This window comes from Anabrus simplex, chromosome 6, assembly GCF_040414725.1.
Source record: "Anabrus simplex isolate iqAnaSimp1 chromosome 6, ASM4041472v1, whole genome shotgun sequence".
Taxonomy (NCBI): domain Eukaryota; kingdom Metazoa; phylum Arthropoda; class Insecta; order Orthoptera; family Tettigoniidae; genus Anabrus; species Anabrus simplex.
Genome location: NC_090270.1, coordinates 166,917,884 through 166,945,170, shown reverse-complemented (window position 1 = coordinate 166,945,170; position 27,287 = coordinate 166,917,884). Strand labels below are relative to the sequence as shown.

The 27,287-nt window shown below is 39.7% G+C and overlaps 1 protein-coding gene across 1 annotated transcript in view; it reads left to right on the top strand.

Annotated features, from left to right (window-relative positions):
• The window catches only part of LOC136875613 (uncharacterized), a 312,390-nt gene that overhangs the window by 229,830 nt on the left and 55,273 nt on the right, over positions 1-27,287 (top strand). The window contains exon 10 of the mRNA XM_067149147.2: positions 25,731-25,815. Coding sequence (XP_067005248.2) covers positions 25,731-25,815 — 85 coding nt within the window. The remainder of the gene's footprint in view (positions 1-25,730; positions 25,816-27,287) is intronic.

The following is a 27,287-nucleotide window of genomic DNA, read 5'->3' as shown; positions in this document are numbered from 1 at the left end:
TATCCCCCGACCCAGAGTCTGAAGCTCCTGGACACTGCCCTTGAGGCGGTAGAGGTGGGATCCCTCGCTGAGTCCGAGGGAAAAACCGAACCTGGAGGGTAAGCAGATTAAGAAGAAGAAGAAATAGGGATACAGCTAGATTGCTTTCTTTCTTAATCTGCTTACCCTCGAGGGTTGGTTTTTCCCTCGGATTCAGCCAGGGATTCCACCTCTACCGCCTCAAGCGCAGTGTCCTGGAGCGTGAGACAATGGGTCGGGGATACAACTGGGGAGAATGATCAGTACCTTGCCCAGGCAGCCTCACCTGCTATGCTGAACAAGGGCCTTGGTGGGGGATGGGAAGATTGGGAGGGATAGACAAGGAAGAGGGAAGGAAGCCTACAATGAATAGTTAAATCATGTTCCTAATCTTTACTCCGTATCTCAAGTTACCAAAGGCTAACCTACTGGGCGATATAATGCAAATATGCAAACTCATATCCTCATCCCGAGGTGGTGCAGCTCCTTTCGGGAAAACCCCCATTGCAGGTGAGCTGCATGTACCATTTCAACCACATACCAGCCTTCCGGACATTCTAAAATTTCTGGCGGTACGGGGAATCGAACCCAGGCTTCCAAGGATGGGAGTTAGTAACACTAACCGTTACGCTACAGAGGTGCTATAATGAACGCGCCCAACTAAATATAGACGAAGGAGAAAAGGAAGAACATTGTGTGACAAACTAAACGAATGGCATTTCGAAACAAATAAGTTACCGTCATACACCCGCGTGTTTCACGTTATGGGCATCATTTACGTAGCTGTTGTAATAGTATTTAATGATTGGGGCATTTCTTCCGACTGCTCGGCAACAGGTCACAGTTATGGATCGTGACGTCACTGTGGAGACTCGAGTACTTCGCACGGGTTACTCGGCGAGGCTTGGACTCGCCAGACTCGATTCTCGCGAGTCCAAGCATTTCTCGCGCACATCACTACCTTTCCCCTTCCCTACCCTACCACGATCCAACACCACACCAGACGTTCTTATCCTATCTCCTTCTTTTTCTCTATCTCCAATTATTGCTAAATGTTTAGAAATCGGTAGTGATCATACACCGCCCTCATTACCATTCCCGGTGTCCTCCCCCACCCTCATTCTCCCCCACCCCGCCCCCTCCTACTAGACACTACAATCAGACTAACTGGACAGCATATCGACAGACTATTCAGAACTCCCCCTCCCCTACTTCCTCCCAGAATCTTCTCTCTCTCATAACACTCCTAGAACATGCACTCACTACAGCTGATCACTTGCACATTCCCCGCCATTCCTATCATCCTAACAAGCCCCCTATTCCTCAAAAAGGACTCCAGTTACTGCATTTAGCACATGACCTGTATCATCACTATCTTCGAACTCGTGACCCTACCACCTTGACTCAACATCGCCAAACCTTACGACATGTCCGCTCCTATATCAAAGCTATTAAGCGAAAGCAATGGACTACAGCTTGTAATGAACTCTCCGACGAACAGAACTCTCGATGCTTTTGGCAGACGTTCAAACGTTTGACGCAGCACACAAAATCCCACCCCACCTACTCCATTCATCATCTTCCGCACCCCCCTACTACTGATAAGGAAAAAGCTGATTTGTTTGCTGACCATTTTTCCAAAGTCTTCTCTCCCTCCTTCTCCCCTACACTCTACCATCCTGACGAGCCCATAATTAACCATTATAGTCATCCAGATCGTCCTGAACTTCAACCCTCCTTTCATCATTATCCAAATATTGATTATACTCACCCACTCAATTCCCCTATTACGCCTCATGAAATCCGTACTTTCCTTAAACATTGGAAAAATACTGCCCCCGGATCTGATTCCATAATGTACCGTCACATCCGTGAAGCTCCACCCATTCTCTTCGATCTCCTCAGTTCAGTCTATACTACTATGCTCTATACTGGTATTTATCCTTCTCATTGGGGATGAGCTAACGTACTTCTCTTCCTCAAGCCTGGCAAACCTCCTTCCGATATTTCTTCCTATAGGCCTATTTGTCTTTTACCCATCTTATCTAAGATTTTAGAAGCTCTCTTATCACGTCGTATATCTCGCTATCTTACTTCCCTCAACCTCCTCCCTATCTCACAAGCAGGATTCCGATCAAATTTCTCAACCCAGGATCATTTATTTCATATTACGTCATCCCTAAATTCATTTCCACGCCCTCGGAAAACTGCTGCACTGGTGTGTCTTGATGTCCATAGAGCTTTTGATACTGTGTGGCACTCCGGCTTACTGTTTAAATTGCGCCATTTACCGCTTCCTCTTACTCTTATTCGTTTTATTTATCACTATCTTCGCTCCCGTACAGCTCGTATCTTAATTCATGGCACCTCCTCTTATATTTTCCCTATGACTTCCGGAGTTCAACAAGGTTCTCCACTTTCACCTGTGCTGTATATCCTTTTCACTCATGATATTCCCCATCCTGATCCTCCTCTCCGCCTGTATCAATATGCAGATGATCTAGCTATTCTTGCCCTTTCCACCACGACTAACACATTAACTACTCAACTTCAAGCCTACCTCACTACCCTCGAAACCTGGCTTCAATCCTGGCATTTGTCTGTTAATCCTGTTAAAACTCAATTTATTGTTTTCCGTAAAAAATTCCGTCTTTGCCGCCCCCGTCGTCGAGTTCTACTAACTATGTACAATACACCCCTTGCGGAGACTAATCTATTAAAATATTTAGGCATTACCTTTCAAAATAACCTCCAATGGAACCATCATCTTGATAATATCTATAAAAAGGCATTTTCTCGCTTCCGTGCCCTTCGTTTGCTCACTGGGCATACCTGGGGTCTTCGACCCTCCCATATTATCCATATATACACATCCTTTATCCGTCCTGTCGTCACCTATGCCTCCCTGACTTGGTTGACTGCTCATGTTCGACAGTATATTCAGCTCTTGAAACTTGACAGACATGCTCTATGAATCGCACATCGCCTCCCCCTTGACACTCCCTCTGCTACCTTTCAAACACTTTATTCTTTCCCCACTATCCTTGGTCACCTTCTCTCTCTACGCCTCAACTAACTCACCAAAGGTACCTGTAATCACAATCCTATCATCACCGAAGCCCTGTCCTTATCCCCTTTAGCTGATGCCATTCTTAACGACTGTCGCACACTCCAGATTTTTCATCTCTTTCCTCCCCCCATCACATAGCTCCCCCCCACCCCCACCCCAACTCCCTCTCTCCACCACTGTCCTGTCACAAGCTAAAATTGTATTTTTCAATTCTATGATGCTCCTGCGCACAGTGGTGCAGCCTATATTTCTGCAGCACGACCAGTGTCCGTCTATTGTTTATTATTTTATTATTTTATTTGTTGTTATTATTATTATTATTATTATTATTATTATTATTATTATTATTATTATTATTATTATTATTATTATTATTATTATTATCATCACGAATTTTTCTCTGTTTCTACTCTGGCACAAGCAAACGAACTTTCCGTCCCATTAGTTCTTATCTTGTTCATTATTATTATTATTATTATTATTATTATGATTATTATTATTATTATTTATGTTTTTCTTCCGAAGTGAGGACATATCGTATTATGTGACAGTGTTTCTGTTTCGTTTTTCTGCAGTGCCACAAGGTAATGCGTGTGCTTCTAATTTCTGTTTGTTTTTCTCAGTGCATTTATTCGTGCCGATTGACATTCTACCTGCGGCACGTTCTTTCTTTACGTTATGTGGACTTGCTTAAGCTAGCAATTGGTGTTCTTGAACGTTATTCAACCGACTTTTCTTCCATATTCTTTATATTCAGTGTTGTCTTTCCTTTATTTCTGCAATTTCGTCTGTTATTTGTAACAATTGTCAGTGCACGTTATATTCATTTCCTACTCGGAATGTTGTGAACTTGACTAGTGCAGTGCTTATGTTGTCAGTGCATTGACGCCCAATGGACTATATGAACTCTTGCTCGTATACCCTATGATGCAAACATGTTCTCTTCGTTGTATATTCATCATTTTGTTATCCTATTCTGTACCTATCTGTATAACTGTGTATCCTAATTCGTTATCCTCCTACTTTTCCCTTGCGTATGTCTATACATACCACTAAGCATTCGATTATCTTTTACATATATATATATATATATTGTACACGGCCTAAGAGCTACTTTGTATAGCTGACGGCCCGCCTACCCATAGGGTAGGAATGAAATAACCTTCTAATAAATAAATAAATAATAATTCACCTTCATACACCCCAGCATCAGTGGGTAGGGTCTGACACATCCCACTATGACGAGTCTAGTGTCAGACCTAAGACGAAATGCTGGTTAATAGAGCAAACGCCTGAAAAGCCATACATCTAATTTTTGATATGCTCTATTGGTGGAAAAATATCTAATTCCCTCCATGGGAATGTAGAATTACCATTTAGAATTATTGGATACTGGCCGCACTTAAGCGACTGCAGCTATCGAGCTCGGTCATACATTATTTAACTGGTGTATAACTTTCTAGAGAATGCACAGGCTCGATGCTGTGTCATGAGTGGAGTAAGTAGGTGAATCTCTGATTCAGTCTTCTCAAGTTGATTGGAGGGTTGTGCCACAATTTGACAATGAGAGCCTAAAAATAGGAAATGATTCTATAACCAAAAAATAAATAGACATAATGAAACTTTGACAAATGTGTGAGCACATCAGGTTACTCACATCCTTACCAGTCCCATGCGGTCTGGCTCCCCTTGAGTGCTAGCACTAACTAAGTGTGGTACGAGGAAGTCTCTTGTGATAGGAGCTATCATGAAGAGGAAATTGTGAAGAGTTTGATCCAGAGGGAGAGGTAAGAGAGTATGTTGATCTAATCTTATGCTTAAAAAAAAAAAAAATGCTATTTGTTCGGGGCGTCGACCTATAGAGATCTTTTGTCCCTACTTGCACCATGTGATATGAACCTGCATGTAATTGGAATGAAGGAAGTGTAAAGTGTTGAATGTGAGGAAAGGAATGTTAAGGACAACACAAACACCCAGTCCCCAGGCCAGGGATATTAATCATTTACAATTAAAAACCACTGACCCAGCCAGGAATCGAACCCGGGGCTGCTGGGTGACAGGCGGACGCGTTGTCCCTACACCGTGGGGCCGGACAATCTTATCCTTGGTCCTGAAGAATTTATTAATTATTTTTTCAGTAGGTAAATTTACCTCCTTTCCTCTTGAGATTTCATTTAAGATATGAGCTGGTTTGCGTATTTGATCTATGTTTATAAAAATGTCTTCCAAGACATTGAATAAATTACCGTTATTACTTGAACCTAGGATCCAAAGATCTTACTCCATAGAGCTAAATGAATGGTCAGAATCAATCATGTACCCACTCAGGGCTGAAAATATTGAATTTTGACTCGTTGACGTGATTTTTATATCTAACGAAGAAGATGCACCCAGTCTATCCCACATAACCTGCTGGACATTGATTGCAATTAAGTTTGTATACTCCAGATTTATGAAATTTATCATTGACCATTATTAACTGTATGATGATTATAGAATAGATGAGAATTATTATTTACTGCCTTATAGGGAAACCCGTACATTGTGTTTTCTAGAAATATTTGTAATTTCATAGATGTTCTTTTGACTGTATGAGAGAAGTCAATGTCCTTCATTATTTTCACTATTTTTTTACTTTAAATTCTGAGAGATGCTAGGGAATTTATTTGCCTGGTTGGTATATGTACTATAATTTAAAAGGACATAGACTTTTAAAGAAATTGCCTAAACGGTAATTTGTTTCCTAATTTTTGAGTCATGCACAGAGGACACATTTATCTTCTTTACACCATTGCCTAACTCAAGAAAATGTTAAAAAGATCTGGTCAAAGAAGGAGATTAAAAAAATTAAAAACCGGGCGAGTTGGCCGTGCGCGTAGAGGCGCGCGGCTGTGAGCTTGCATCCGGGAGATAGTAGATTTGAATCCCACTATCGGCAGCCCTGAAAATGGTTTTCCGTGGTTTCCCATTTTCACACCAGGCAAATGCTGGGGCTGTACCTTAATTAAGGCCACGGCTGCTTCCTTCCAAATCCTAGGCCTTTCCTATCCCATCGTCGCCATAAGACCTATCTGTGTCGGCGCGACGTAAAGCCCCTAGCAAAAAAAAAAAAAATTAAAAAAAAAACATAATAAATGAGAAACTATATGCAGTCTGTTGAAAAGGCACGATGTTTCCAAAAGTAATAAGGTCAGCAAGGTTTATATTAGAATGACACTATTTATTACATACGTAAACCACATATGGATACAGTGAAACAATAGACGTGGAGAAAATCGTGACATGTCAGAATGGAAAAAAGAAACCGTAGTGTGTAGGTGTCACTACATTTAAGTTGGCTCAGCCAGAGTCATATGAATATATATAAACATTTTCAACACCCCCTCTCAAAGGCTGAACCAGCTTCAACTTTTCAGTCTTCTTATACCCTGACATTCTAAGCACTTAGGTCTCATTCGATAGTCCCTTGGTTAATATGTCTGCAGGCGTCTTGTCAGTTAAGTATTTGAAATGAATGTCCTCAGATGAAAGAACCTCTCGTACAAAAAGATATCGCACATCAGTGTGCTTACTCCGAGAGTTGAAAACAGAATTTCCAGCAAGCTTCTGAGCTCCAATGTTGTCATTATATAGCTATACAGTCGACACACTGTTAATGCCTATCTCCCTTGCTAGTCGTAGTAAGTGTTCTGCCTCTTTTGAAGCCTCACTCAAGGACATATATTCAGCCTCCGTTGAGGACAATGCCACTGTCCGTTGTTTTCTGGATTCCCAAGATACGACTCCATCATACATTGTAAAGGCGAAGCCAGTGTATGATCTGCGATTATTGATGCATGCAGCCCAATCAGCATCTACATAGCCAGTTAAATTACTGGTATCACTTCCAAAAGTGATTTCCATGTCAGAAGAACCCTTCACATACCTCAGTAGCCTCTTTGCCACTTGCCAGTGTTCTTTGCCAAAAGACTCACTGCATGAGATGTGTCTGGACGCGTTGCAGTTGATAGGTACATAAGAGCACCTATGAGCTCTCTGTAGGGGGGCCTCTCACCATCATCCTTGGACCAAGTACTTGATCTTGAAAGTTTAACTCCAGCTTCAATTGGTGTGGCCACAGGTTTGCAATCAGACATTCGAAAGCTCATCAATTTCTCTCCAGTTCCGTGACAAAACTAAAATGCCATTAACATAAACTATGATTAGGAGAACAACAGCATCTGAACCCTTCACATAGATGCTTGAATCACCGGACGTTGGTTTGACACCAAGCTTTAGTAGTTGCTCGTTCAAGCGTCGGTGCCAACAGCGGCCAGCCTGCTTCAAGCCATACAGAGCCTTTCTAATATGGCACACACAATCCTTGTTCAGCATCTTCAACATCCTCTTGACTTCAGCTGTGATCTTGGATGTTGCATTGCTTTCCTGTACGATGAATTAGAGTATTTCCCTGGTGTAGTTTGGTACCTCCGTAAAGATTTCCTTTCCAACAATTCCATTTAAGTATGCAGTTGCTACATCGAATTTTCAGACATACATTCCACAATGAGCAGCTAGCGCAATAGCCATTTGTATTGAGATGAGTTGTGCTACTGGTGTGAACATTTTAGTACCCTGACTGACAGTGACAATGAAACACCAAGGAGGAGTGGTTTGAAAGGGATGAAAGTTGGGGAAAAAACAGAGACGGCACGGATGAATAATTGATGTTTATTTCAAACCGATATGCAGGTTACACAATGTGCACGGCATCGACTCAGTAGGATGTAGGACCACCGCGAGCGGCGATGCACGCAGAAACACGTCGAGGTACAGAGTCAATAAGAGTGCGGATGGTGTCCTGAGGGATGGTTCTCCATTCTCTGTCAACCATTTGCCACAGTTGGTCGTCCGTACGAGGCTGGGGCAGAGTTTGCAAACGGCGTCCAATGAGATCCCACACGTGTTCGATTGGTGAGAGATCCGGAGAGTATGCTGGCCACGGAAGCATCTGTACACCTCGTAGAGCCTGTTGGGAGATGCGAGCAGTGTGTGGGCGGGCATTATCCTGCTGAAACAGAGCATTGGGCAGCCCCTGAAGGTACGGGAGTGCCACCGGCCGCAGCACATGCTGCACGTAGCGGTGGGCATTTAACGTGCCTTGAATACGCACTAGAGGTGACGTGGAATCATACGCAATAGCGCCCCAAACCATGATGCCGCGTTGTCTAGCGGTAGAGCGCTCCACAGTTACTGCCGGATTTGACCTTTCTCCACGCCGACGCCACACTCGTCTGCGGTGACTATCACTGACAGAACAGAAGCGTGACTCATCGGAGAACACGACGTTCTGCCATTCCCTCATCCAAGTCGCTCTAGCCCGGCACCATGCCAGGCGTGCACGTCTATGCTGTGGAGTCAATGGTAGTCTTCTGAGCGGACGCCGGGAGTGCAGGCCTCCTTCAACCAATCGACGGGAAATTGTTCTGGTCGATATTGGAACAGCCAGGGTGAAGAATGGTGGTTGACGTGGCGTGCGGGGCTGCCACCGCTTGGCGGTGGATGCGCCGATCCTCGCGTGCTGACGTCACTCGGGCTGCGCCTGGACCCTTTGCACGTGCCACATGTCCCTGCGCCAACCATCTTCGCCACAGGCGCTGCACCGTGGACACGTCCCTATGGGTATCGGCTGCGATTTGACGAAGCGACTAACCTGCCCTTCTCAGCCCAATCACCATACCCCTCGTAAAGTCGTCTGTCTGCTGGAAATGCCTCCGTTGACGGCGGCCTGGCATTCTTAGCTATACACGTGTCCTGTGGCACACGACAACACGTTCTACAATGACTGTCGGCTGAGAAATCACGGTACGAAGTGGGCCATTCGCCAACGCCGTGTCCCATTTATCGTTCGCTACGTGCGCAGCACAGCGGCGCATTTCACATCATGAGCATACCTCAGTGACGTCCGTCTACCCTGCAATTGGCATAAAGTTCTGACCACTCCTTCTTGGTGTTGCATTTGCTCTGTCAGTCAGTGTATAATCTATACCTCACCTCTGGGAAAAAACCCTGGCCACGACTCTAGCCTTCCTTCTTGTGATCTCGCCATTTGCTCCGTACTTATTCCGAAGGACTACACAATTTCCAATTGTCATCCTATTTTCTGGGCGGTCTGCGAGATCCCAGGTCTTGTTTCTTAGAATAGAAACAAATTCATCTGCCATTGCCAGCATCCACTCACTTTCAATGATTCATTGATGAAATAAGTTAAAAGCTGTACCAGATAAGGAGCACATTTTTTCAATGAGTTTTGTGGGAACTTCATCTACACCTGTGGAAGTTTTATTCTTCAAAGACTGTATGATTTTAAGAACTTCCAATTCTGTTACTGGAGTTAACTGCATAAGAGTTTTGCACAAAGGTTGGGAGTTCTGGTAATACATTTGATTTATTTGCATTTTCAAGTTTGTATGGTAGGGATAGAAAGAAATCATTTATGTGTAATTAGCCAAATGATGAGGGTCATTCATTTGTATTCTCTTATCATTTTTTATGGCAGCAACTTTATTTCCAACTGTGTGCCTGTTGGTTTCTACCTTGATTATATTCCATATGGTTCGTGATTTATTGCACGACTCGTTAACTTCCGCCCTAAGAACTCGTCGATAGACTGATTTGTAGTTCTTAATATACTCACAACTCTGCTGTGCTAATCTACTTAGTAATTTACATTTTTGACTTGAAATCTGTATACCCTTTGTGATCCATGGCTTTTTTGAAGATTCATTAATTACTGTAAGTTTTTTTGGAAAATGTAATTCAAATTGCATTAAAAATGCTTAAAAACATTCTATACTCTTTGTCAATGCTATGACCAAATGTTATTGTAGGCCAGGTCTGAAGTTTAAGGCTTTCAATGAAACTGCCACATGCAGCTGCAGAGAAAAAATGAGTTAACTGTGCTTGCTTAATTTTGGTTGAATGCTTGTTAGCATTCTCAATTTCTAGTTGCAAAATTTGAGCATGATGATCTGGTAATCCAAAATTTATATTAGATACTTGCATTTTAGAACAATGGAAATTAATACAAATGTTGTCTATCATTGTAGCTGAGGTGACAGTTACCCAGGTGGGTGTAAAAATTAAGTGTTTTATATTACAACTTTGAAGAACATGCAGTAGTTATGATGTTGATGGAAGGTTTTCTTCAGCAAAATCTACGTTAAAATCACCACAAAGTATTACTTCTGTGCTGCTGTTCCTACTGAAAATGTTATGAAGGACTTGATCTAATATTCCTAAGAAAATCTCCATATCAGCATCTGGTGAACGGTACACAGTTAACAGAATTACCCTTTTATCATAGGGAAGCTTAAATTCCACTGAAGTTAGTTCAAATTCTAATTCAGAATTATGAATTATGCACTTCAAGATCCTTCCTTTCTTTACATTCAATTCCTGACTTAGCAAAAATACAAACTCCCCCATGCTCTTCACCCAACTGTAATTACTTGCCAGATAATAACCTTTAATATTAATGAGTTCAGGTTCATTATTATTACACCAATGTTCATCCAAACATATATACATAACATCCTGTATTGAATTAAAATTACTTGTTGTTCTAAAATTTTACCCAACAAGGTTGCAGGCATCCTAGATGAAGTTCCTCAGGTCCACAATTCAAAAACCCAAACTGGACAAGTTGAGAAATGATGTGGTTAGGAAGGAAGCTGGGATTGTTACATCATGCTAGATCAGAACAGCATGTCTAGACTGAGGTGGTTTAGGTATATATTGAGGACGGAGCCAATAAGGACAGCACTTGGAGCGACATGTGGCAGGGAAACGGATGGTGGGAAGACCAAGAACCCACTGGTTGTAAAGATGGACATTGCAGATCGGAGAAGGACACTGGAGGGCGTCATTAACAACAGAATGTATCTCAATTAGACAGAATGGAAGAAGCTCGTCAACAGTACCCGGGAAACTGGAACTGTAAAATGATGATGATGATCATGACTTCCTAAATCCAAGTTGAAGCCAATATGCAGTTAGCCTTCCATAGTTTTACCATTTTTGATATTGTAAGACTTTTAGGCCAAAAATTTCTTTTTTTTCATTAAAAAAGCAATTAAGCCTGCTGATGCTATTTTTGTTATTTACTTACTCCTTGATGCTACAGACCTTGCATATCGTTGGTCTCCACAGCTACCTTTTTCCAAAGCTTTCTGTCGATTGTCTTGGTCCTCCATCTCCTGACTCCCATGGTACATAGATCATCCTTGACCTCCTCAATCCAGCACTTTTTTTGTTTGCCTCTATATCGTCTACCGCCTGAATGCCCCACCAGCACTTTCTTAAGTTCTCTAATTTTCCTCCATTTGATGGACATGTCCGAGCCAATGCACTCTTTGCCGCGGATACTATATCCTGTACTTTGTACAGGTCTGCAAGCTTCCGGTTTGTTCTAATGCACCATCTCAGCTCCATTTTAACTGGCCCAAAGATCTTCCTCGATACCTTTCTTTCCCATGTCATTAACCTATCGGGCGAGTTAGGGGTGTGCAGCTGTGAGATCACATCCAGGAGATAGTGGGTTCGAACCCCACTGTTGGCAGCCCTGAAGATGGTTTTCCGTGGTTTCCCATTTTCACACCAGGAAAATGCTGGGGCTGTACCTTAATTGAGGCCACGACTGCTCCTTCCCATTCCTAGGCCTTTCCTGTCCCAGTGTCACCATAAGACCTATCTGTGTCGGTGCGACATAAAGCATATTGCAAAAAAAAATAATTATTAACCTGTTTTCTCCTGTTTAATACCCAAGTCTCAGCTCCATATTTTGTAACTACTGGTCGAATGACAGTTTTATAAATGGTCACCTTAGCTTTTCGTGTTGCTTGCTTCTTAGTGTTGGAATTAATGTAGCATAACATCAATTTCCTGTGGCCAGTCTGGTGCAGATTTCCTTTTTAATTTCATTTTGTGAAGTGATCAGAGAGCCTAGATATCTAAATTCCTGTTGCCCTTTAAAACATCTTTCTCCACACCTAAATAATGTGCAGGTTGACTCATTCTGCAACTCACCAAGAAGTTAGTTTTACTGTTATTCACCACCAGTCCTATTTGTTGTGCTCCCCTCTCCAATTCTTTATAAGTTTCAAGAAGTGGATTCTTTGTATCAATCAATTTATACTGATCTGCATTTAGGGCAGTCGCCCAGGTGGCAGATTCCCTATCTGTTGTTTTCCTAGCCTTTTCTTAAATGATTTCAATGATATTGGAAATTTATTGAACATTTCCCCTGGTAAGTTATTCCTATCCCTAACTCCCCTTCCTAAAAATTAATATTTGCCCCAATTTGTCCTCTTGTATTCCAACTTTATCTTGATATTGTGATCTTTCCTACTTTTAAAGATGCCACTCAAACTTATTCGTCTACTAATGTCATTCCACGCCATTTCTCCGCTGATAGCTCAGAACATACCATTCATGATGATATATATGTTGATTCCCATAGGCAATCTGAAATATTTTTACCGAACGAGTAAATTTATAATACCAATATAAATGGTCCGTTATTGGACATTAAAATTTTTGCAGCTAATTCATTCCTGGTTGCCAGCGTTTCACCCTGGTGTGCTAGGCTGGGCTCATCAGTTGGTACCTAGCACACCTACCAAGACGCATGGCTAGTGCATACCGTGGAGACCACTGTGAAGGCTAATTGTAGCCACTGGCAGTGCCAATGCACTATGAGAGAGACTTTGTCTCATTACCAAGAAATTGATGCCTGCTTGGCCATCAGATGTTATATATGTTGATTCCCATAGGGAATCTGAAATATTTGTTCCGAATGAGTAAATTTATAATACCAATATAAATGGTCTGTTATTGAACATTAAAAATTTTCCAGCTAACTCATTCCTGGTTGCCAGCATTTCACCCTCGTGTGCTAAGCTGGGCTCATCAGTTGGTACCTAGTACACCTACCAAGACGCATGGCTAGTGCATACCGTGGAGGCCACTGCGTAGGCTAATTGTAGCCACTGGCAGTGCCAATGCACTATGAGAGAGATTTTGTCTCATTACCAAAAAATTTGATGCCTGCTTGGCCATCAGATGATATATATGTTGATTCCCATAGGGAATCTGAAATATTTGTTCTGAATGAGTAAATTTATAATCATCATCATCATCTGTTTACCCTCCAGGTTCGGTTTTTCCCTCGGACTCAGCGAGGGATCCCACCTCTACCGCCTCCAAGGCAGTGTCCTGGAGCTTCAGACTCTTGGTCGGGGGATACAACTGGGGAGTATGACCAGTACCTCGCCCAGGCGGCCTCACCTGCTATGCTGAACAGGGGCCTTGTGGAGGGATGGGAAGATTGGAAGGGATAGACAAGGAAGAGGGAAGGAAGCGGCCGTGGCCTTAAGTTAGGTACCATCCCGGCATTCGCCTGGAGGAGAAGTGGGAAACCACGGAAAACCACTTCCAGGATGGCTGAGGTGGGAATCGAACCCACCTCTACTCAGTTGACCTCCCGAGGCTGAGTGGACCCCGTTCCAGCCCTCGTACCACTTTTCAAATTTCGTGGCAGAGCCGGGAATCGAACCCGGGCCTCCGGGGGTGGCAGCTAATCACGCTAACCACTACACCACAGAGGCGGACAAATTTATAATACCAATATAAATTTACTCATTCGGAGCAAATATTTCAGATTCCCTATGGGAACTAACATATATAATATCTGTTGGCCAAGCAGGCATCAATTTTTTGGTAACGAGTCAAAGTCTCTCTCATAGTGCATTGGCATTGCCGGTGGCTACAATTGGCCTATGCAGTGACCTCCACGGTATGCACTAGCCGTGCGTCTTGGTACTAACTGATGTGCCCAGCCTAGCACACGAGGGTGAAATGCTGGCAACCAGGAATGAGTTAGCTGGAAAATTTTTAATGTCCAATAATGAACCATTTATATTGGTAATATAAATTTACTCATTCGGAACAAATATTTCAGATTCCCTATGGGAATCAACATAAATATCATCTGATGGCCAAGCAGGCATCAGTTTTTTGGTAATGAGACAAAGACTCTCTCATAGTGCATGGGCACTGCTGGTGGCTATAATTAGCCTTTGCAGTGGCCTCCACGGTATGCACTAGCCATGCGTCTTGGTAGGTGTGCTAGGTGCCAATTGATGAGTCCAACCTAGCACACGAGTGCGAAACGCTGGCAACCAGGAATGAGTTAGCTGGAAAATTTTTTATGTCCAATAATGGACCATTTATTTTGGTATTACATACAATTCAGTATAGCAGCTCATCTCCTTTCTCCCAGTTCTTCCCAGCATGAACTTTGCAACATTTTTGTAACACTACTCTTTTGTTGGAAATAACCCAGAACAAATCGAGCTGCTTTTCTTTGGATTTTTCCCAATTCTTGAATCAGGTAATCCTGGTGAGGGTCCCATACACTGGAGTCATACTCTAGTTGGGGTCTTACCAGAGACTTATATGCCCTCTCCTTTACATCCTTATTACAACCCTTAAACACACTCATAACCATGTGCAGAGATCTGTATCCTTTATTTACAATCCCATTTATCTGATTACCCCAATGAAGATCTTTCCTTATATTAACACCTAAGTACTTACAATGATCCCCAAAAGGAAATTTCACCCCATCAACGCAGTAATTAAAACTGAGAGGACTTTTCCTATTTGTGAAACTCACAACCTGACTTTTAACCCATCAACGCAGTAATTAAAACTGAGAGGACTTTTCCTATTTGTGAAAGTCACAACCTGACTTTTAACCCTGTTTATCATTATACCATTGGCTGCTGTCCATCTCACAACATTATCGTGGTCATTTTGCAGTTGCTCACAATCTTGTAACTTATTTATTACTCTATACAGAATAACATCATCTGAAAAAAGCCTTACCTCTTCCACTTCTTTATTCATATCATTTATATATATATAAGAAAACATAAAGGTCCAATAATACTGCCTTGAAATTATTACAGGGTCAGATAAAGCTTTGCCTACTCTAATTCTCTGAGATCTATTTTCTAGAAATACAGCAACCCATTCAGACACTCTTTTGTCTAGTCCAGTTTCAGTCATTTTTGCCAGTAGTCTCCCATGATCCACCCCATCAAATGCTTTAGACAGGTCAATCGCGATACAGTCTATTTGGCCTCCAGAATCCAAAATATCTGCTATATCTTGCTGGAATCCGACAAGTTGAGCTTCAGTGGAATAACCTTTCCTTAAAACCAAATTGCTTTCTATCAAACCAGTTATTGATTTCTCAAACATGTCTAATTGTAATCAGACAGAATGCCTTCCCAAAGCTTACATACAATGCATGTCAAACTGACTGGCCTGTAATTTTCAGCTTTATGTTTATCACCCTTTCCTTTATACACAGGGGCTACTATAGCGACTTTCCATTCATTTTGTATAGCTCCTTCAACCAAACAATCAGATAAGTACTTCAGATATGGTACTATATCCCAACCCATTGTCTTTAGTATATCCCCAAAAATCTTATCAATTCCAGCTGCTTTTCTAGTTTTCAACTTTTGTATCTTATTGTAAATATCATTGTTATCATATGTAAATTGTAATATTTCTTTAGCATTAGTCACCTCCTCTATCTGGACATTTTCCTTGTAACCAACAATCTTTATATACTCTTGACTGAATACTTCTGCCTTTTGAAGATCCTCACATACACACTCTCCTTGTTCATTAATTCTTCCTGGAATGGCCTTCTTGGGACCTGTTTCTGCCTTAAAGTACTTATACATACCCTTCCATTTTTCACTAAAATTTGTATGACTGCCAATTATGCTTGCCATCATGTTATCCTTAGCTGCCTTCTTTGCTAGATTCAATTTCCTAGTAAGTTCCTTCTATTTCTCCTTACTTCCACAGCCATTTCTGACTCTATTTTTTCCAATCTGCACCTCCTTCTTAGTCTCTTTATTTCTCTATTATAATTAGGTGGGTCTTTACCTTATTGTACGAGATATTATGGCCACATCATCCATATATGCCATAATTTAAATCAATCTGTGTTATATGTTCTTTTCACGATTTACAGTGATGGTACTCACAGCTGTTTCTAAAGCAACATTGAAGAGGGCAGCAGACATTGGATTTCCTTGTATCGAAACCACTTTTACGCCAAATCTTCTCGAAACCCTTCCTTGTCTTTCCCTACAAACCATGTGACCTTGCCACGGTGAGGAGGCTTGCATGTCCCAATAAAGCAGATAGCAAAGCCACAGGTGCAACCATATCGGACGGGTACCTGTGGAGAGACCAGACTAATGAATGGTTCATCAATAGGGGATCGCAGCCTTTCGAATGTTGCAAGGACAGCTGTCTGGACGATTGACTGATATGGCCTTGTAATAATACTCAACATGGCTTAGCTGTGTTGATATTGCTAGTGGTTTTATGGAAGATGCTGAAGGTGAGATGGATAGATCGAATCACAAGTGAAGAGATACTGAACTGAATTGGTGAGAGGATATCGATTTGGCTAAATTTGACCAGAAGAAGAAATAGAGTGATTGGACATATCTTAAGACACCCAGGACGTGTGCAGTTGGTTTTGGAGGGAAGTGATATTAAGAATGGTAGAAGTAGACCAATGTATGCATATGACAAGCAGATTAGAGCAGATGTAGGACGCAGCAGTTACGTAGAAATGAAAAGGTTAGCACAAGATAGGATGGTATGGACAACTGCATCAAACCAGTTTATGGATCGATGACTCAAACACAACAACCCTTCCTTGTACGCATGCTTTAGCCTTACTTCTGCTCAAAGCTGTATTTACCAACCTAATCTTTTTCCCTGTATAACCAAGGGCTTTCATTTCAGTGAGCAGTTTTCCTCTTCGCACAGAATCATATGCCTGCTAGTCGATGTAGAGCTGATACAATGTTATGTTATGTTCATAGCACTTCTCCAATATGATTTACATTTTAAAGATATGATCTACTGCTGACCGGTTTGGTTATATCCTTTTTTCATTACCTCTGACTCCTACAGCAAGTTTTTGTTTCAGCTTAGCTTTCACTAAGTAGTAGTCTGAACCACTATCTACACCTCTATAACTGCAAACATCCTGGACATTTGACACATGCCTTTTATCAATCAATATATGGTCCATTTGATTCTTAGTATTCTCATTTGGTGCCTCCTGTGTTGTTACTTTATGAATTCTCTTATGCTCAAATGTAGTAATACTAATTACCATATCCTTTGCTGTGGCAAAATCAATGAGTCACAATCCATTGTCATTGTAAAGTCTGTACTCCTATTGTGGGTCTAAATTCTTCCTCTTGTCTCACTTTTGCATTGAAGTCCCCAATTAATATTTTGATGTCGTATCTTGGTTCTTCATCATACTGCTTCTCAAGTTCTTCACAAAAATGATCCTTTAGTTCATCTTCCTTTTCTTCCTTAGGTGTGTGCGCACTTATAAATGTATAATTGAAGAAACAGCTCCTAGTTCTCATGACACAAATTCTTTCATTTATTGCCTTGTAAGACATTAAAGTATGCTTCAGTTGTTTGGATATCATAAAGCCTGTTCACCGGGCGAGTTGGCCGTGCGCGTAGAGGCGCGCAGCTGTGAGCTTGCATCCGGGAGATAGTAGGTTCGAATCCCACTATCGGCAGCCCTGAAAATGGTTTTCCGTGGTTTCCCATTTTCACACCAGGCAAATGCTGGGGCTGTACCTTAATTAAGGCCACGGCCACTTCCTTCCAACTCCTAGGCCTTTCCTATCCCATCGTCGCCATAAGACCTATCTGTGTCGGCGCGACGTAAAGCCCCTAGCAAAAAAAATAAAAATAAAAAATAAAGCCTGTTCCACAGATGTTCTCAATATTTCCACTATTGATTAATGTTTAATCCCGTATATCGATCATCTCAGTTTCATGCCATCTAGTTTCTTGGAGAGCAACAATTTTGACATTATACTTTCTTAGTTCCTCTTAGTTTTTTCCTGCTTTTTCCTGGCTGGAGTAGGCTTCTCACATTCCAAGTCATTAATACCAATCATTAACCAATTCCTTGACTGGGTCGTATTTCCGTTTTATCCGTCAGGTTTATTCTTATTCTTTGTGGCTTCTCAACAAACTATTTTTTTTTTTTTTTACAGGATAGGGGTGTCAGCCCTATGCCCACCCCCTAACCTGGAGGACCAGGGAATCCCTTTTAGTCCAGTTCATCACCGATTTTATTAACTTAATCATTGTGGTTTTGATTTTGGGATTTTTTCCCCTCTACCCGTCCACCTTTCACCGTGTGCACCATTTCAAGGGAATAGGTCCATGTTTGTTTTGATTCGATTGATGACCAACGGAGGCCAAGGGCAAGTGAATGCACTAAAAATTTTAAATAGTACAACTGACAGAGTGAGTCTGACAGTAAGTATATAGTAGTTTTCTTTCCATAATACCGCATTTAGGCCAGTGATGTTAATATTTTGATTAGATTTCAGATTTGGAGTCAAAATAATCACCATCCATTGCAACACCCCCTAACAATTATGGTAAATAACGTTTGGCTAGTAAACATAATAGGGAAGTGTGCACACAAGAACAAAAAAAAATTAGAGCAAACAGACCAGAACAATCAGGCGATAATTCATCAAGCATAGGAAGAAACCAGGAAGAGTGCTGAAACCCACCCATACAAAAAAACAAGAGGTAAGGATCCCAAGGAATTACTTGGGCACTCACCAAAAAACGACATCAACTTTCAAAAATGTTGAAATAAAACTATAATTTGATAAGTAATATTTACATTAAAATTAAATTTGAAAAATCAATAATCTTTGGTAAAATAATAATGAAGAGAAACTTGCAAATAACAAATAAGTACTATAAATAATATTTAGTAAATGAATAATTTAAATGTAAATAAACATAAGTCTATAGTAAATGGTACCATTTTATCAGATGAAGAAAAGTCCTGGTGCACCAGCAGACCCCAAACATCACAAATAATATATATACATATTGAATAGAATTTAAAATTTAAATAAAAGAGGAAAAATGGGTTGGATAGCTAAATAGAGGGCTTTTGACAGAACCCAGTGGAGGATCGTTGCCCGCAATACCCACATAAGCGATGGTCCCACAACACATCACATAAAATTTAAAACAGTACACAAATACAAACCATAATGTTCACACAAGCCCACACAGAATCAAGAATATTAACCCAAATAATACACAATTTAAATCACAAAAGCCATAGTAGACTTGGGTAATCAATAAACACCCGATATTAATAAGAGAGAGAACTAGCCAGTTCAATTAACATAACGGAGTCAAACACACGAACACCACTCAAGATGAAACAATCCATTATTATATTCACGATGCCACGCACAAGTTGACGCAATCGCAGACAAGACAATAATAAAATATAATCAATTATGTAACTGCCAAGCCACGATGAGATAAACAACAACAATAAAAAGATGAGATAAGAACAGAACTCCAGATAGCTCACACTAGGGCTGTCCAAAAACCCTCAATAAAACCCATGAAGCAACATTGTTAATTTACGACAATATTAAAATTAATGCGGATTTACCAATATAATTAGGACAATAATCTCATAAAACACCCACAGTAAAGATGAAAACAAAGCATCCAAACCCTAAACATATACCCAAAGAAATATTAAAATTTAGAAAACTGGCGATAATAATAATAATAAAATTTTAAAAGCTGTGAGAATAGTGCAAGCGTAGTATTAGCTCGAAACACGGTCATGAGAAGGCCGAAACACATGAAAGGATGCAAAAATAACAAAATGAGAATCACAACAAAACTAAACACTGATACATGCACAAATACACAGCAATGATAGTGATAATTACAAAATTTCAAATAAGAAACCGCACACGCATAGAAAAAACACAGAAAAACACTCGCAAATATGCAGGAAAAAAATAAACCCAAGGGAAAAACAAATTTAAATCAAAGCAAGGAAAATTTCAAAAGTTACCTAAGCAACCATGGCCATCACCATTACACACAGCACACACTTGAAGCTAGAATGCCATACCACAAAACTGAGATATAATTTAAGTTACAATAAATACACAAACTAGAATATAAATAACACTCACAAGGAAAATAATATTAGCAGAAGTAACTCATTAAAGGCGTACTTATATTAATGACATTTATGCCTAGGTAAAACTCACCCGTGTTTTGAATTACTACTACTACACTTACCAGTAAGAAATAAAATAAACTGCTACATATTTACACACACAAAACAATTATAATATAATAAGAAGGTTAAAAATAGCACAATTCCCTTGCTGGGGTAGATATAGCCCCTTTTAGCCTATACCCGAAGGTAGGCTCATAGTCTTAGGAGCGGCTAAGTACTCCATTGCTGCAGTTCGTGTCCGCATTCAAAACAGTTTACCAGTCAACAGACATACTCCACTATAAGCCACTAGAAGCAACACCGTCTAGCATAGGTACGCACTCTGGCGAACACACTCAGTGCACAAATTGGAGTTCCAATCATCGCACATAGATGGCGTAGGAGTTCGTTTGGCAGTCTCCACAGTACAGACATACACAAAACAAAGCAAAGTCACCTCCGTACAGGCCATGAAGGCCCTTGGAGGAGTGGAAGGTAAAGGCTTCCACCATTGTTAACCTCGGCATGTGATGGGGTAGAGTGGTTAGCTCTACGCCCGGTCGCCTTTGCCCTCAGGAATTAACCTGGTACTCATTTTTGGTGTAGGCTGAGTGAACCTCAGGGCCATATGCACCTCCGGAAGTAGAAATCTTGTTTCTTAAATTTTACGACTTCCTGATGGGGATTCAAACCCACGTCCTTCCGGGAAAACCGAGCACGCCTTTACCGCCTCGGCCAGGCAGCCCCTTACAAACATACACACCACAGATAAATACTTCAGAATAATTAGGTGACGAGATGTCCCAATAGCCACATATAAAATGAGTAGTAGATATGTAGACAAAATGTTCCATGCGCCCTTGCACAGAAGATTATCTGTGTCATACAGACACATAGATTAATAATACAGTTCATCTAGCAGCGTCGGATCCCAGTTTAATATGGTTATAGTAACAGTAATAATGTCATCGCTCGATACACACGTACAAGGCCAAGTATGCAGAGTTCAGTTGCACAAGGCATAAATCACAGAAGATGAGCTGTGCCCATAAGGCATGCAATTTAAATATATGTCTTGTATAAAGTTCATAGTCCTAATTATTAATTATTAATGCTACACCATTTGGAAAATAGAGGAAAAGATAGTGATCCTGATATCGGTGTTTGGTTGACATGCATGTTACCCGTTACTAAGGTCAATGTCAATTTATGTTTATGTATGATAACAGCATACTCGAGTAAGTCAATTGGAAATTTCTCAGAGTAAAGTAGAATATAATATTCTATTAGAGATGGATTTTTAGATAGGCTTTTCTTTCTTGTAATTTAGATTGGAATGAAGAGCTACAACTCTAAGGATTTTTAAGGACAGATGGAAATTACCAGCAAAATTTAACCGACATGATCTCTGAATTGGAAGATTTTAGTAGAAATATTTTATGAGATGCTAATTTTAATAAATGGATTGTATTCCTAGATGCCGGCCCTTTATTAAATTCCTGGCCAAGTCAGAGATTTTTACCTGTATCTGAGGGATGGTTCAAGGTCCACCCAGGCTACGTGATTACAATTGAGGAGCTATCTGATGGTGAGATGGCATCCCCGGTCTAGAAAGCAAAGAATAACGGCCGAGATGATCCGTCATGCTGACCACATGACACCTCGTAATCTGTAGGCCTTCGGGTTGAGCAGCGGTCGCTTGGTAGGCCACGGCCCTTCGGGGCTGTTGTGTCATGGGGTTTTGGTTTGGTCTGGTTTGGTATTCTTAGATAATAGACAAGGATGACATTTTAAGAAAATTGTAAATAGAATAGTGTAGGTTTAATGTTCTTATATGACATTTAGGATATATTGTATTGTAATTATGACATATTATATTTATTATTATTAAGAGATGTTTAGAACTTTGGTGTTTGATGTATAATGTTTGGTTGAGAAGTCCAAGAGATAATTGGTGGTGAGAGGAAAAATAGCTGAGGAAGAGGACAGTAAGACCTCAAAACATGATGACAGAAGATTAATTAATTAAACAACTCTAAGTATTGACAAGTCTGACTTTTAATTATCAAAGGTGTATTTATCAGAGTAGTGGTTAACCTGTCCAGCTTTGAAGGCCCTTCCAGTAGCTAATCTATTTCAGGATCTTTTGACCATGCAAGCCCCATCACCACGGCAAGGTAAAGATAACCATCGACGGGGCACTATTTTTGTTAAGGGAGGAATAATGCACTTCCTCTTATTTCCCTTTGTAGGCTTCTTATATGTGGATATCCAAGACGTTATCACCGTTTTTTTCTTATTGTCTGGTACATGCACACTATACTTCTCTTCATCTTGTAGTTGGATAATTGCACCAAAGAAAATCTTAAAGCATTTGCACGAACAACCTAAATTATTCGCATGTTCCTAGCTTAAAATGTAGCATTGTCTCTTAGTTCTTTACTCCAAGCTGGTTAAGAGTTTCATTATACCTAAGTCTTATTTTGCCATGCTAATAACTTTATGTGGAATTTACTACCAGCAAGCCTACTGTTTTCAAGGATATCATACACGAGATTATGTTTGTTTTTTCTTTCCTTTCAGGTCATTGTATTCCGTCCCCTGGTTCCCCTTTGATAAAATATTGGCTGAGGTGGGGGGTGTGCATCCATAAAACTCCTTTGGTCATAATGCCCATGCTTTGAGAGGGGTATTCTTGATATATTTTCAGTCTTGATATGTGTAATGTAGAACAGTAACTCATATACTCACAGGAAAAAGAGGAAGAAACTAAGTGACTGAAGCAAATAAGTAGGTGTGGATATGATTATTGTACGGTAATACAGTAATTGATATGATTGTCTGTGAGAAATTCCACATTGGTTCTTACATCCTTGTCTTAATTTGAGCAGACATATTGTCCCATTACATGATATCATTATAGGTAATGGTTCAAATTTAGTCACATCCAATGCTACCACAAACTTCCACTTGTCAGTTGTCAGACAGCACTCATATAGTCTACAGTAGTTATAGGCCAAGTACACAAGTCTTAAACCACACTCAGTGGTGGATTTAACATTTCTATGCACATAGGTACACTTTTAGCATCACCACCAAAAACAGAACAATAGTGAGGTATTTGAAGTAACTACAGGCTATGGTACCCTGCACAAGTAACACAAGTATTCAGAACCTGATTCAATACCAGCAAGCCTACTGCTGTATTTCAAAAATGCGTCAATGAAAATAAACTCTACAATCATAGAAGTTTTTGTCTTTTATCTGTCAGTCAAGCAATGCAGGAGTTATGATTTATAATAGAACAATGCTTTTGTCACAGCCACTTTCCATGAAAATGTACAACTTGTGAATATTAGATAAACCACTTTCCTTCAGAGATTATGGTTAACAAGGAAGGGACCGGGCGAGTTGGCCGTGTGGTTAGGAGCACACAGCCGTGAGCTCGCATCCGGGAGATGGTGGGTTTGAACCCCACTGTCGGCAACCCTGAAAATGGTTTTCCGTGGTTTCCCATTTTCACACCAGGCAAATGCTGGGGCTGTACCTTAATTAAGGCCACAGCCGCTTCCTTCCCATTCCTAGGGCTTTCCTGTCCCATCACCAACACTACCAACACTCTTTTAAGTGTAGTTCAGCAATAAAAGAATTGTATGTCACCATAAGACCTATCTGTGTCAGAGCAAAAAAAAAAAAAAAAAAAAAAAAAAAGAATTGTAAGGCAGTGTCAAACAATGGATTAATTATAGACATGATACTGTATAGGCTTTTGGGCTTATGCCATGTCAAGAGTGGCAATGGATTAATTGTTGGAACAATGTCTTAAAACCTGTTATACATAACAAAAGGTCGCTGGTTAAATATTCTTCCATTAAACATACCTGAATAGGCACAACAACAAAAAGTGATCATTTTTGTGCTGCGTTACATAATATATCAGATGGCTTTCCACATAAATCCACCAATATGACAGGTGATAGCCAGGAGTGTCAATGTAGGTCAATCAGCTTTCGACACACTCATGGATGAAGTGCAATCAGAGGCACTTCGAGTACCAAATACCGAGCCACATGCTTGGATTGGCAAATTTTGGTTACAGTAATTTTTTATTAATTCCTAAAATAATACATCTTGTATTCTTTGAATGATTACAATTACAAGATATTTACCTAATATTTGATTGATTGATTGATTTATTTATTTATTTATTGATTGATTGATTGATTGATTGATTCATTCATTCATTCATTCATTCATTCATTCATTCATTCATTCATTCATTCATTCTTGGAACAACTCAACACCTGTGTGGACTCACAGCCAAGAAACTTACATTTAATACCTGTCATTCTCATGACAGTTTTGTTTCTAGTGATATCGCTACTGGTAATAGTATTTTGGTATCCCGTTCCTTGTATTTTTTTTTTTTTTTTTGCTATTTGTTTTACGTCGCACCGACACAGATAAGTCTTATGGCGATGATACAATTCTTTTATTGCTGAACTACACTTAAAAGAGTGTTGGTAGAAATTCACTGCATTCAAGTTTCATTCTGGATCCTGCTAGGTAATAACCAGACTAATGTGCTCTGTATGGTACTTTGCACATTTCAGCAAATGATCAAAATTATTTGCATGTATCTCTATCAGCTTTCTACATGTGCATAGGAGTAATGATACACATGATAATATATTCTATTGCATCCTCTTATAAACAGGAATTGTAATACTTCATAGATGATGCCATATGCCATCTGCTCTAAACTAAGGACAGATCAGCAAAGACCTGAAGTATTAATCCTTGTAGATTAGTACTTCATATATTACAGAATCAGTCAATCAATCAATCAATCAATCAATCAATCAATCAATCAATCAATCAATCAATTGCTACTGATCTGCATTTAGGGCACTCACTCAGGTGGCAGATTCCCTATCTGTTGTTTTCCTAGCCTTTTCTAAATTATTTCAAAGAAATTGGAAATTTATTGAACATTTCCCTTGGTAAGTTATTCCAATCCCTAACTTCCTAACAAATATTTGCCCATTTTGTCCTCTTCAGTTCCAACTTAATCTTCATGTTGTGATTTTTCCTACTTTTAAAGACACCACTCAAACATATTCGTCTACTGATGCCGTTCCATGCCATCTCTCTGCTGACAGCCCGGAACATACCACTTATTGCATAAGACCAATTTCATGTTTTTGCCCGTATTGAACTTACAACTAATAGTTACAAATTCTTGTTATTATATCCGCCTTATTCAATACATAAAAATGTGTATTGTCTCTAAAAGTACATTTAATACAATGTTTGTTTTGTGTTTTGTTTATTGTATTGTGTTTTTTATTGTTTATTTCTCTAAAAGGACATTCACTACAATGTTCGTATTGTAGTAAATTTAGGAGTAAACGTATATACCATATATAACTTATATTGTTATGTTTTTCTCAGACCGTCCTCTAGAATTTCATGTACAGCATGCATTTGGACATCCGGATCCTGCTTATTTCAATCGTTTTCGTCTTATGCCACCAAGGTAAGTGTATTGTTTTCTGTTTACTAAAAGTATTTTATTCCTTTACAAGTTACCATTAGCCAGTAGCAATATTTAGAGAAAGAAAACTGTTGTGCACCATTGTTGTTATATTATTTCCAGAGTTGGGAAATGATTGAGTAAAAGTAATTGAATTATTAGCAAGGAACACATTTTCTTTGCAATTTTTACTCGTAATCACTTTTTACAAATTGTCATCTTTACTCCTAATTTAATTCATGACATAAAATTGTAATTATTACATTCTAGTAACCGATATACATCGTATCAAGAATTGAATTACTAGTAAAAGGTAATTTATACTTTTAATCACTTTTTACAAAATATCATGGTTATTCGTAATTTACTTCATGATATAAAATTGTAATCATTACATTCTAGTAACCAATGTACATAGCAACAAGAATTCAACAACGTAGGAGTCCCAGCACTCGCAAGGCGTCACGCTTAGGTATAAAGCCAAGGATATAACATGTACTCGTTCATTTACTTGGATTTTGTTGTGGTTACTGATTGAGATTTCGATAATCATATATTTACAACTGTGTGAGTTTGCATGTGGTCAATAATGGAAGGCAAAAAAATGTGTGATGCTGAGGAGGTTAAGGAATTTCCGTTCCCCTCTTTAAGTAAATATTCCAAAACAGGAAGCAGTGTCCAGCTATGAAGTGGCTATGGCAACATGTGTAGAAGTAGAAACAGGAAGAAAATGTAATGGTGAAGATAACATTTTCAGTTCTACTACAGCAAGCAAAACCAGTAGCTTCCCCAGTGTTGAATGAGGTACTTTCTTACCTCTCCAGTACATTAAGGGTTAGAAACTTCATTTCGATTGGTCCATATTGAACTGAGATTACATATATATTTATTTAAGTAAAATTTGCGATTCCACCTATTCAATACAATATACTTTTGCAATGCAGTTTTTTACATTACAGTTTAATATTTATTTGGTACCAGTTTCGACCCTGTTCGGGCTCATAATCAGCCATAAACATTCAATTATACAATTCAGTCGAAAGGTCCTAAAACAATATATCTTTAACATGACATTTTAGTTAAAATAAACAAGTATGACAATGTCAAGCTTAAAAGTTAAATGATGATGAGACACAAAGATGATAAAAGCACATGTGTTTTAGTATTATGGCAAATTGAATGCCGTTATAGAGTAGATACAGTTGACTCCAGATACTGAGGTTCTTAAGTGTGTATCTTCCACATAAGTTCTAAAGGTGTATGACCTTGTGTAGTGCTGAATTAAGTAAACACAATTATGATAAAAGTTCAAAAACTGATTGCTTCAGAACATGCTGTAGGTATTAATTGGTCTCAAATGCATCTTTCACATCAGTTCTGGCGTCAGTATAACTTTGCTTAACGCTGCTAAGTTTTACACATGATGTAAACAAGCACAAATGCTTCAGAGTATGGCATTTATATGCCACTAGAGT